At 34.0% G+C, this 14,138-nt stretch overlaps 1 protein-coding gene across 1 annotated transcript in view; it reads left to right on the forward strand.

Moving 5' to 3' along the window:
• The window catches only part of LOC109248190 (protein eyes shut homolog), a 784,935-nt gene that overhangs the window by 269,252 nt on the left and 501,545 nt on the right, over window positions 1–14,138 (forward strand). Inside the window, exon 8 of the mRNA XM_053905310.1 lies at window positions 1,093–1,205. Coding sequence (XP_053761285.1) covers window positions 1,093–1,205 — 113 coding nt within the window. The remainder of the gene's footprint in view (window positions 1–1,092; window positions 1,206–14,138) is intronic.

Consider the following 14,138-nt stretch of genomic DNA (forward strand, 5'->3'; position numbering starts at 1 on the left):
AAGAAAATATTTAAAGGTTTTTAAACTAAGGCTCTAAGTTAAAAGATGAAATAAATTCACCCTACAATTTCTAAACAATACAAAGTCTCCCTTCCATCCTTTGTAATATTACATTTAATGAGAAACTAAGTCTTGAAAATGCAAATAGTGCATTTTTTAATTCGAAAGTCAAGGTAGACAGTTTTAAGTGTATGAGTTCAGTAATTATCCTGCTCATAATTTGTTCCATCTTAGCTTAAAAATTTTAACAATATCAAGAGCATAAGAGTATACAGAACCTGAAATAAATGCTCATATCTGTTGAAATCTGACCTGTGCCCCTTTTAGTTTTTATTAACTTCTCTTTTTCACATAAATGTAAATTCATATAGATATATAATTAATGGAATAGTATTGTATGTTCATGGTGAATGAAATGAAAAGTCATATATCTGTTTATCTTTAAGAGGTTATATGTGTTCGTTAAAACAAATGCTTTCCAATGCCCTTTTTCTTTTTTTTTTTGATTTGGTCCTGTTGGCAATCTTTTTTTGCCCAAGTTATTCCTAAGGAGGATAGGCCACACAACTGAACACAAAGTTGTACAGAATGCATCAGGACTGTGGGGTGTCACAAATATTCACTTTACTGTGTTTCCTTTGATAACAGAAAGAGAACCTTTTCTTGATGTGTTAATAGCTGTGAGTGGGGCAAGATAACTAATGTCTGAAAGAAAAAGTAAGAAGGAACATAGGCAAAAGATGCAAAAGTGTAATCCACTGATGGGAAGGATGAACATACTATCTTTTCTCCTATGTTCCAGCTGTAATTCACTATAATAATGAAAATTTTTCTTTATTCATATATGTGATTCATAGAGTGATATCTACAGATTCCAAGTGACTTTTGACTCAGGTAGTACTCAGGTAGTATTCTTTTATGCTAAATTCTGGAATGGTATTTATGAATAGACTTTCTACCAATATGTTGAATAAATTAGCCACCCAATCTGAATGCACATTCTGACCAGTTTACATCAAGAATAATATATTGTAGAAATAATATAAATATTCTCTCTCTCTCCCCCTCCCTCCTTCTCTTCCTCCATCTCAGATTTCTGGGCCATTGGAGAATTTTACTGGCTGCATAGAAGTTATGGAAATCAATAACTGGGAATCTTTCATCCCATCCAAGGCAGTGAAAAAAATTCACGTTGAAAATTGCAGGTAAAATCCATTAATGATTTCTCAAATAGTTGTTTGAATAACCACACCAAAAGGTAACATTTCTATTTGAAATCATCTAATCAGGATTAGATTACATTTCCTTCATTTTGATGTTTTCTTTATAGTGACATACTATATTTTTTTACAGACTATGGAATGTTTAAGCTATATCCCAATTAAATTGGACCATTTATTTATAATGGGTTTCAGCTTTCTGCTACATAAGATACATCGTGTCAACCAACAAATGATAAGTTAGTCTTGATTAGAAAATGTCATCTGTTGGAGTGTTTGAAATATAAGCATGCTGTCATGCATGTGGTGTATTGTTCAGGTTGCTTAAATGTTTCTTTTAAAATGTCATTCTCAAAAAGTTGTCATTGTGCTTGAATTCCCATTATTTGTGGCATTCCTTTCAAATAACCTTCTTCTAGCTATAGAACTATCTGTATATGTGGAGGGCGGTGGGGTGGAGTTGAAGTAACGAGATGGTACATTTGACACAATATTAGGCATTCGTGCCATTGGTACAAACTGGTTAATTTTTTTTTTTTTCCCTGATGGTGACGAAAAAAGGATCATTTATGGAGCCTTGTGGTGCATTGGAAAAGGTGCACCCAGGTTAGGTAGGATAGCGTGATGAGGCAGGATGTTTCATCACAGAACAGCCTGCTTGACAATAGCAGAAACACATTGACTCCACAAAAAAACTGATTATTGAAATTCTTCTGTGGACTGTGGTCCAAGATGAATAGAGTCACACAATGACTGTCCTTAAGGAGTTTAGGGTGTACTAGAGGAGATATTGATGAAATATGCAAATGAATATATACATATAAAGTGTGCTTTGGGGAAAAAACAGAAGGCTATGAGAACTTTACATATTTGAATATCAGCAAATTGGTGTCCTTCACAGTTTGGCTGGGGGGTAGTGTATGTTCAAAAATTGAAGAAGTACTTTAGAAAGTAAAAGACTAATTCATTCCCCAGTGTTTCACCTGTAGGCTATACATTTAAAATAAATTTGTGGCATCTATCATATAGTGGTAGACATAGTGATTATTTTACTTGTTTTGTTTTTACTCAAATTAAAACTTAATATCTTACATTATACACAATAGATGGGTTCCAGCAATTTTAATATAAATAAAATACTCATAAATCCTTATATATTTTACCATTTATTTCTAATTTTTTAAAGTTTGTCTCAATTTGTTATTGATTTGCAGTGAGCAGTATTTCCTAACAATTAGTTACCTCTCAGATTCTTTGCTCTCTAGCTTCTCTGTTAAATATTGTGATTTGCAACTCATAGTTAAATGAATAATGATTTTACTAGGAAGCAAATCCATTGAAAATGATATACTCCTTTGATAATTTATATAATCATCTGCTAATGTAGCAATTGATAAAATTTTCTATTTTTAACTTTATAAAAGTAGGACATGCTTAACTTCTCTTTGTAAGAATGAGTATAAAAAACAACAACAGAAAATCACTATGTAATCTCAGCTATCTGCAAGCTCTAAAACTTTTCTCAATCTCTCTTCTATTTAAGTCCTGTTTTATTGCCCTTCAATGCCATTAATTTGACCTTCATTCTGCAATATTGGTTCTTTAAATACTATCTATAATTTAATGCTGCAAATGGTATTATCCCTCCCTATAACATCCAACACAGCTATAGACATATGAGAGGCATTTTGGCTATAATTAGGGTTAGGGCAAACAGAGACTATTAAATTTCTCTGAACAGTCACTCTGCTTCTCTCACCAACCCCTACTAGTACTTGATTTCATTTAAGATCACCTTTCCCTTTTTTTTTTTTCCTTTTAACATTTATTTATTTCTGAGAGACAGAGAGAGACAAAGCATGAGCAGGGGAGGGGCAGAGAGAGAGGGAGACACAGAATCTGAAGCAGGCTCCAGGCTCTGAGCTGTCAGCACAGAGCCCGATGCGGGGCTTGAACTCAGGAACTGCGAGATCATGACCTGAGCCGAAGTTGGACACTTAACCAACTGAGCCACCCAGGCACCGCTATGATCACCTTTCCTAAGACAGACATTTCCTAAGATGAAATTGGTCTAGAATGAAGTTTTCAAAACCTAATTCTGCAAGTAATTGGCTGTATGACACCAAGTAAGGTTAACTGTTCCCTATTCCTCCTCAGTCTTACCCGTGAAATCAAAAAAATAACCCTTGCCTTATAATGTTGTAACAAAGATAAAATTGGATTCTCTTCTTTGTTAAAAGCTCAGAGACATTGAGCTTCATTGCCAAATTTGCTACCATGCCCAGGAAATTGCATCTTCTAATCCTTCTTCCAGAACCCACCTCTCTCTCTCCCCACCTTCCTCATTCACAAGTCTGGCTTCTTCTCAACATTTAGCCCTCAACTTTACTATGACCTCATCTAAGAGGACTTTCTAGACGATCCAAAATGAAATGGCCTCCCTTCCATCATGTCTCCTACTCACTGTTTATTTCCATATTATTTTTTATTCTTATGAGGAATGACACTATTTGAATATATTTATTTGTTCATAGGTTCCTTTTATGACTCTTGTCACCATAATGTGTGCTCCTTGTGGGCATGGACTCTGTAGAACTTTTCCACTGCTATTTCTTCATGGCCTGGAATGGTAGATGCTCAAAAATTTACTGTATAAAATATCCGAGATTCAATTATGATTTCTTCACACAAATTTTTATTATGAATTATTATTATTATTATTTTTAGATTCACGCTACAGAGTGATTCTCAAACTTTTTGGTCTTTGCACCCTTAAAAGAGTGCTGTTTTTGTTGGCCACAAAGGGCCTTTTTTTTTTTTAATATTTATTTTGTTTTAGAGAGAGAGAGAGAGAGAGAGGGAGCATGAGTGGGGGAGGGGCAGAGAGAGACAGATCATGAGTGGGGGAAGGGAAGAGAGAGAGCAAGACACAGAATCCAAAGCAGGCTCCAGGCTCTGAGCTGTCAGCACAGAGCCTGATGTGGGGCTCGAACCACGAACCGCAAAATCATGATCTGAGCTAAAGTCAGATGCTTAACCAACTGAGTCACCCAGGTGCCCATCAAAGAGCCTTTTTTAATGTGGAATATATTTATTGGTATTTACTATATTAGAAATTAAAACTAAGGAAGTTTAAATATATTTATTTTTAATTCATAAAATAAATAAGTTCATTACATGTTAGTATAAATAACATAGAATAGCATATTTTTTGAAAAGTAAGTGTACTTATTAAAACATAAAAATGATGAGAAGAGTGGCAATGTTTCACATTTTTTGCAGATGTCTTTATTGTCTGACTTAATGAAGACAAGTGGAAACTTAGATGTGTTTCTGTGTTCAATCTGTACAATAATTATTCTGCTGAAATAGTTGAAGAAAGTTCTGGCCTCATACATATGTATTTAGAAATGATAGTAGTGTTTTAATAACCTTTTTAGACAATTGGGAATATTCTTCTTCGTACCAAAACTTGGTAAGTAAAAGATTCTTAAAGGTTAGTTGCAATGTAGAATGTGAAACCTGATGATCAATGAACCTCTTATACTCTGTTACATTAAAATCCATTGTTCTTTTTCACATTTGGAATGGATCTTTTACCCATGCACAATTTTTTACTGTCACTGGAAAATGTTGTTTCTTGAGTTATTCAACTATCCCAAATGTCAACACATATCAATATAAAATATCAAAAAGTCCTGTCTGTGACTAATATATAATATTACTTAATAATATATGTAATATATTATTTCCTACATATTTTAATATACACCTACATTTACTTCACTAGTGTTCTTAATAAGTAGAGGCATGAGGTGTCTTGTGCCCAGGGTATGAAAGACTGATCATTCAGGCTCCATGGATAGATATCATATAGTATGACATCAAGAACAGCTAAATCAACTTTCCACCCCTAGGTTTTTGCCCTAGAGAAGCACAGATATATGACCTAATGACACTTAAAATAGCCTTATTAAAAATAGTAAAACATTGGAAAGTAAGGAAATGGATGTTTAAAGGGATGATAAATATGATGGAATTACTTACAAGTCAGTTGAAAACAATGAAATACATTTACATGTATCTGTGTGGATAGATCTGAAAGCATACCATTTAGTGAGGAAAAAAAGGATAGCTGTAGCAATATACCATTTGTGTGCACTTTTGAAGCTGTGTTATATACAAACTGATCCCTTATTACACATTTTCATATTTCTCCATATAATATTAAATACTCTAGATTATGTGAACCCTTTCTTTCTTAAATAATCACTATTTTTGAAGGAATGTGTTGTGTAATGAGAAGTATTTAAACAGAAGGAAATGATTCACGAACAAAAAACAAAGCATCAGATTATTTTCCACTTTTAATTCTTTATTCACAAATCATCTCAGCAGAACATCAGTGTCATTAAATCAAACATTATTAACTTTCAAAAAAGAGTAGGTTATAAAGTATATATCATGCCTTTATAAATTTGTGGAAGCATTCTAGAATCCTACTTTAAGCAGATATTTGATTTAAATGTTTTATTAATAAAAGACTAAGGTATAGAGTTTTAACATTGTAGCAATACATCAGTGCTATTATTTTTTTTTACAAAATAAGCATCCTATATCATTTTCAAGTGGATAATATGAACCTCCAAAATAAAGTACAAAAACAAAATTTGATTACTCAGTAATGGGAATCCAAAGTTCATAATTTTATTCACTGAAATAATATAGGCAAATTAAATCTAAAATGGAACAAGAGGAATGAAGTAAATTACAATGTTCTCTAGTTCTTTAGCCATTCAGATACTTGTCTTATGACAATGTGTTGTGAGATTGATATACTCTTGGTCTCCTGGAGACATGATTGTCATTTACATGTGAAGACCAGATTATGGACAAGAGCTGAAATTGTAGTTTGATATTTATTTTACATTTGTACATTTGAGACTGAAGCAGGGAGGGCTTTCTGCATGAAGCTGAATTTATCACAGGTGTAGGACTCTGTTTTGAATATACCTTGATATGACTACCTTTAGTGAGTGCCAGCTTAGTGTAATGTTTTTCAGAAAGCTAATTTGTGCCATGAGTTGCTGATTCCCATGATGAGAACAGTAGCATAGGGGAGCTGTCTTAAGAAAATGTTAGTTTTTACCAGGCTATCCAGTAATAGACCATACAGTAACCTACAACAACAACAACAACAACAACAACAACAACAACAGTATTAAATAAATAATAAATATTTCTACATTCTTCATTTTTAAGACATAGAGTGTAACAAAACTGGGCTGACAGTGTGATGGATTCATATTGTTTAAATTATTTCTTTTTAACTGTATATTATTGCTTCACTTCTCTCCTTATTTGGTTCCACTTTTCATTTCTGTTATCTTCTTGAATGAGTTCATTCCTTATGACTTTCATTATATGTGTCATTGTCCATTTCAAACCTTCTAGGAAAGAGCTGTCAACTTTATAACATTTTTTAAGATCTTACTATTTAATTTGTATCCTTAAAATCTATTTTATTGGGGTGCCTGGGTGGCTCAGTTGGTTAAGCATCTGACTTCAGCTCAGGTCATGGTTTGTGGGTTCAAGCCCTGCGCAGAACTCTGTGCTGACAGCTCAGAGCCTGGAGCCTGCTTCAGATTCTGTGTCCCCTCTTCTCTCTGCCCCTCCCCACTCATGCTGTGTTTCTCTCTGTCTCAAAAATAAGTAAACATAATTTATTAATCTGTTTTATTATTTTTAAATATCTTGTAAAAATGTTATGTATCTAAAATGTATAATTTGGTGACTTAATATACATATACATAGTGAAATAACTACTACAGTCAAACCAATTAACATATCCATCTCGTCACATAGTTAGCATTTGTTCTAATGGTGAGACCACCTGAATACACTCTCATAGCAAATTTCCAGTATTTAATACAGTAGTACTATGATCATCATGTTGTATGTCAGATCTCTAAACTACATGAACTACATAACTCTAATACTACATAACTTCAATTTTGTACTCTTTAACCAGCATTTCCCCATTACCCTTTATCTACCCAAACCTGGTAGCCATGATTCTACTCTCTGCTTCTATGTATTTGACTTTTTTAGAGTTTACATAAAGGTGAGATCATGCAAATTTGTTTCTGCATGTAGCTTATTTCACTTAGCATTATGTCTTCTAGGTTCATTCATGCTGTCACAAATGGCAGGATCTCCTTCCTGTTTAAGGCTGAATAATATTCTATTATTCGTATATACCACAGTTTCTTTATCCATTCATTGATGGACACCTCGATTGTTTCCATATCTTGGCTGTTGTGAATATTGCTTCAATGAATGTGGAAACACAGTATCTCTTTAAGTTACTGATCTCATTTCCTTTATATATATACCCAAAAGAATGATTGCTGAATCATATGGTAATTGTATTTTTAGTTTTTTGAGTAAACTCCATACTGTGTCCTGTTGGTGGCTGTACCAATTTACGTATATAGGGCTCCCTTTCCTTCACATTCTTGGCAACATTTGTTATCTTAACCAACCTACCTTCCTTCCTTCCTTCCTTCCTTCCTTCCTTCCTTCCTTCCTTCCTTCCTGAAATAGCCATCCTAACATATATGAAGTGATATCTCATTGTGGTTGAAATTAGCATTTTTCTGATGATTACTGGTGTTGAGCTTCTTTTCATATACCTGTTGGCCATTTGTATGTCTTCTTTGGAAAAAGTCTATTCCTTTACCCATTTTTAAATTGGACTGTTTGTCTTTTTGCTATTGAGTTGAAGGAGTTTCTTATATTTTTTGGATATTAACCCCTTTTCAGATATACAGTTTACAGGTTTACAGATATTTTCTGTGAGTCCATAGATTGCCCTTTCATTCATCCTGTTGATGGTTTCCTTTGCTGTGCAAAAAGAAAAAAATAATGTAGTCCCTTTTGTGTATTTCTTGTTTTTGTTCCTTAGGTTTTGGTGTCATCCCCCAAAAATCATTGCCAAGCCCCGTGTCAGAGAGTTTTCCCTAGGAAAATCTTTTCTTCTAGGAGTTTCATAGTTTCAGGTCCTCCATTTAAGTTCTTAATCCATTTTAAATTGATTCTTATTTATAGAATAAGGGTCCGATTTCAATTTCATTCTTTTGTATGTGGAGATCTAGTTTTCCCAACATGATTTATTAAACTTTACTTCAAATATGTAAATTTACATTGAAGATATATTAAAATTTTTAAAGATGATGGGATCAACCATGTCAAGTATTTTAAACTTGTAATATTTGAAATTAAGGCTATAGGGGAAACTTTACTTTATGAAATCATGCTATGGAAAATGTTTTAGCTGTACTTTAATCAAATTCTAAAGTTCTACCTGAAGGAAAATACAGAGATGATATACTTGTATAATTGAAAAATGTGTATGTCTTCTCAGACCGCTTCATTTGCTCCCTGTATATCAAAGACTTTAGTTTGTTTTTGCTTTTAACTTGTATTTGTCTTGAAAGTTTAGGACTATACACACACATACACACACACACAGCTGAAAATAGATCTTTTTTTTTCTGTACTCTTCAAATCCAAACTAGGTAATCCTAACAGTCTTAATAATAAATAAAATTTATAAAATGCATAGTTATTGTATCTAAATATAACCAAACTTTTTATCATCCTGTATTTTTTGATGTTTTTGATATCTTAAATCTACTTCACAATATTTAAAAATATTTTCTTCTTGGGGTGCCTGGGCGGTTCAGTTGGTTAAGCATCCGACTTCGGCTCAGGTCATGATCTCGCAGCTCGTGAGTTCGAGCCCCACGTCAGGCTCTGTGCTGACAGCTCAGAGCCTGGAGCCTCCTTCGGATTCTGTGTCTGTCTGTCTCTCTCTCAAAAAATAAACAAACATTAAAAAAATTAAAAAAAAAATTTCTTCTCTAGAATTCCATTGTGGACCTAATTACATATATCAGGATTCTTATGATTTGGGTATACTAAGACATCCCTGATCTGTATGGGTAGAGTTTGTTTATTAGTAAATATGATCAGAAAGAATAGACACACAAATTCTCCAAGTAATTGTGTCTAAAGATACAATAGAATAGAGCTAATAAGTGCATAATTGAAGTCTTTAACAATCTAGGCTTTACAAACCTGTAAGGCTATTCATTTCATGTTTGTGGACATACATGTATTATTTGGCCACTCCTCAAGTATTAGCAACTGAATGAACTAATTTTGTGGAATTCTAATTTCCTGATGTATCTAAAAATGACTTGAGTCTTACATATGTGTCAGTTCTGTCCTTCCCATGATCACAAGGGAACTTGTGTTTAAATGCATAGCTTTTGTTAAATTCTTTCTACTTCCATTTTTCAAGTGAAGTGACACTTTGATGTTACTTGCACTCGGATTCTAAAGCTCAGAGCTATCAACTAAAAAGAGGAGATACCTGGTACCTCTGGAACCATGTATTGTACCACTTATCATCTCTGTGACTTAATGCTTCCTTCATTTATAAACGGTTATAGTGACAATAATACTGGCCATAGAGTGTTGCTGTAAGAGATTCATGATTTCATATATACTTTTAAAAACTTCTCTCAATGAGGTCAAATGCCTGGTACACACTTTATTATTACTAGTTAGCTATTGCCATTGTAATTGTTGTTGTTTATCATTTGTTCTTTCTCAAATGATAGATTTACATAGTCCTTTTTCCTATATTTTCCCAAAGAAATAGTAACATAGAATTTGAGAGTCAGGGCTCCGAAAAAAAGGAGTCAGATACATCAGAGAGTAGCATAACAATACAAGAATACGAAATGTTGACTATTAGTCATCCTTGGTCTTAGAAATCCCTTGACCATTCCCACCTCAGGTGTTTCTTAAAGATCTGCATTTGGCCTCAGTCTCAACGTTAACAGAATTTATGTGTCCTCCCTAGAATCTGTCCTTATCTCATTATTTTTGGAATCCCTAACCCCTCACTCTTTATGTATTTTTTTTTCCTATCATACTAAAAAGAGCAATTAACTCTCATAATATTGCTTTTTTTTTTTTTTTTTTTTTAACTTCTGGACCATGCCCTGGGGCCTGTCTTTCATAATTCAATGCTCTACTCTAGTTTTTCATAAACTAAAAGCAATTCTTTCCCTAAAAGTAATTTAAAATATTTTTTTCTTATTACACAGAGTTCATCACAAAATATGTTTAATATGCTTAATCTATAAAAAGATTGTTTCTGCTCTATTACAACAGACAGGAACTGGAGAATTTATCTGCTGGTTTTGTGGAAGTGGGTTTGACTTAGGCTGGTGTATTTTAATGGTAGAGGAGTTAATCAGAAATACCAAGTTTGAAAGTTCAGCTCTGCTACTTATTATCAATATAACCTTGGTGAAGTAACTTAACCTCTATGCACTTCTATTTCCTTACCTGTAAAATAAGGGCAATAATAATGCATCATAGAGTTAGTATGAGGACTGAATGAAATTGTGTATAAACATTCATTTAGCACAATGACACAGGATATGCTTCCATTTTGGTAGCTAGTATAATTAGCCATCTTTACATATTTTTGTTTGACCACATTCCCTATCAACTGGGAGAATAGTCATCTAAGAAGAAGAATGTTTTCCATGAGAAGTTCAAATGTACCACCTTCATGTTTTTAAAGAAGTATCTACTTGAATTGCCAGTTCAAAATGAACAAAATAACACACTAAAATAAATAAAAAATAAACACAGAGACACTTGAGAAAACCACAAATATGAAATTCATAGATTTTTATTACACTATAAATTGGGTTTATTTCTATTGCAATTTAACTTTTTTTATTTGGCATAAGTTTTTTAACTAACATGTATTTTCATTTTTCTGCACTGCAGAAATTTCTGACATTCTATTCCTGTCTCATTCAAATCTTTGTGCATTGCATACTTTCCTTGACAATTGAAAGATATCAATATTTATATTTTAAAGTCTATTTTAATACTTGGGAAATGAAACATTCAGGAAAAAGAAACTATTTTTAGTTTTTCAGTGAAATGTATGTAGTTGGGTTTTACTTACAGAGATATAAACGTATCTGTTAGAATTTGATATGAATCTTTTCCAAATACTACTATTTGAGGTTATGGTAATATATAACATGTTTGGTTATTATGAAAAGTAGAAATGTTGTTCATTTAGGAATAATAGAATTCATGGTAGTGTTCATGATTAATCATGGTTCACAAAAACTATCTCATATGTTCAGAACTGTGGTGAGACTGATAAGGTGAGACCACAGTGCCAGGGCTTCTATATATTGCACTATGCTTCAGACATATTTTATTTGCAATCTCTGCTTTTGGTATTAATGGATGGCCACCTTCCAAATGCTTGCCATTGCTTTCAGAATAAAAGTTAAATTCTCCACTAGCTTTGCAAACAAAACAGTTTATGCACCCCCTTCATAATATATAATTGCCCTATAGAAACAGTTGCACAGGCAAGAACAAACTTGCTCAATCCCTTCCACCCCTGTCTTGCATCTAGGTAGGACTGTGGATGCAAGTCCACTGTGGTAGCACTGTGGTAGGACTGTCCTCATCCATGAATTGTGAGCTAAAGGAAAGTGTCTGATTTCTGGCATATGATGTTTGGAAGTGCATTTATTGTCTTTTACTGGGGGAGGAGGACTTGAAGGATCTAACATGATTAAAGCTTCTAAAGTTTAGAAAAGTTGACTGTTGGGGCGCTTGGGTGGCTTAATCAGTTAAGTGTCCGACTTCAGCTCGGGTCATGATCTTGTGGTTCATGAGTTCAAGCCCCACATGGGGCTCTGTGCTGACAGCTCAGACCCTGGAGCCTACTTTGGATTCTGTGTCTCCTTCTTTCTCTGTCCCTCCCCCCTCTTGCACTCTGTCTGTCTCTCTCTCTCAAACATAAATAAACATTACAAAAAAATTTTTTAGAAAAGCTGACTGTTTGTAGAACCTGTCCCCCAAAATAATCAAGAACATATAATACTGAAAGAAACACAGGCTCATTAAGATATATGAGCAAAATAAAAGAACTAAACCATATGGCAAAGATAAATTCAAAAGATGCTTTATCTCCTCTAGCCATATTGCTCAGATGAACTCAAGGTAGCTGTCATTAAGTTGAGAGATAATGTTGTAAGGGAAGAAAAACAACAGAAAAATAAACCTGGCTTGAGATATGACAAGGAAAGAACATTGCATGTTGTTACTAACATGGAACAGACTAAATGTAAATAGATTAGTGATTCCTAAATGTGTATGGAAATATATTGCCAAGAAAACCACAAGCCTGGATTTAAAACAAACAAAACCCCTCTAAATATAAAATATCTCTTGGTCCTCCAAATTTATACCAGCATAAAGCACTATGTGAAAGCTATACTTTTCTCAAGGAGCACATACTGTCCAAAGCCCATTCCAGATAAGACCAGAGAGGTCAGACACAATGAGTGGGGAGATTTTTTCCCAAGACAATCAGTCTAATCAAGGAACTCTCTATCGTGCCAAGGCAGAACGTGTCATAATTGATGACTTAGCTACTTTCCGTCACTGCTGTGCATTCCCATTCTTCACTTTTGGAATGGGCATTTTGTGCAATTATCCTCTTCCTGTTTATATTAAAGGTGGTAATTACTCTTGATTTTGTAGCTCTCTAGACCTTTAAGAAGCCACAGCCATGTCTGATGATAAGGACTGGACATCACCCCAAAATCATTGACTTTGACTAGATGAGATTGTACATTCTATCTTTTGGGAAGGGGCTGAGTATATTCTATACGAGAGAGAAGGGCATACATGGCTATGTAGTGGTCAGAGGAGCAGCCTAAGGGGGGAACACAGCTAGCTGTCAACCAAAGTAATGTAGAGCTTTTTCTAAAGTCGGTAGCTAAGACAAGGACCTCCTTTTCTAGCCACCTTGCATCTGGGTCAGAGGTCAGCAAACTGTAGCTATAGGCTAAGTTCATCCCACTGCCTTGCAAGGCCCAGAAATAGAGATTTTTTACATTTTTAAATGGTTAGAAAATTTTCTTTAAAAGAATAATATTTTGTGACACTTAAAATTTCATAAATTAAATTCAAATAAAGTTTTACTAGAACATAGCCACACCCAATCATTTATATATTATCTATGGCTGCTTTCAGTCCTCTAACCACAAAGTTGAGTAGTTGTGACTGAAATACATGGCCCACAAGGCTTAAAATATTATTATCTGGCTCTTTACAGAAAAAAGTTTGTCAATCTCTTCTATAGGTGGTACCACAGAACTAGTTTTCACCAATGGAATATGAAGAGAAATGAATAATGTCACTTACTGACCGAAACATATGAGAGATATATGATTCTTTTGCCATTTCTCTCTCCCATGTTCTTTCTTGTCTCACTTCCTTGTTGGTTGCAGAGGACTCTGAGACCCTACCTAATGGTAGAGTCACAGGATGGAGGGATAGTAAGGTCCTCAGTCATGGTATGGAAAAATCATGCCCCTCAATCCACTGAATAGGAACACCAGCATTAGACTGCTATGTGAGCAAAAATGAATTTGGTAGGCCACTGAAATTTGGTGGTCTATTTCTTACAGCAGTGAATATTATACAAACTAATACAGACTGCTAATTTTTATCCTACCTAAAGTGCCAGAATGTTTCTTTTCAGCCTTGCATGTCTTTACTTACCTGATTCCATTGTATTCCTCCAGCTTGTGTCTTACCACTCCTCCATACCTACATATTTATTCCTAAATGTTATAATGTTTTTAACTCCTTCTATGCTGTAGATGTTGAAATAAATAAAGAAGAATTACTGTCATTAAGGAATTCATAGCACAGTAGGAGGGGAAACACATTGATGAACAGTTATAACAAAAGTGACAGTTATAATGATATAAATATTTTCTTGTT

The sequence above is a fragment of the Panthera pardus genome, unplaced genomic scaffold (genome assembly GCF_024362965.1).
Source record: "Panthera pardus isolate Hobbes unplaced genomic scaffold, ASM2436296v1 HiC_scaffold_17, whole genome shotgun sequence".
Taxonomy (NCBI): domain Eukaryota; kingdom Metazoa; phylum Chordata; class Mammalia; order Carnivora; family Felidae; genus Panthera; species Panthera pardus.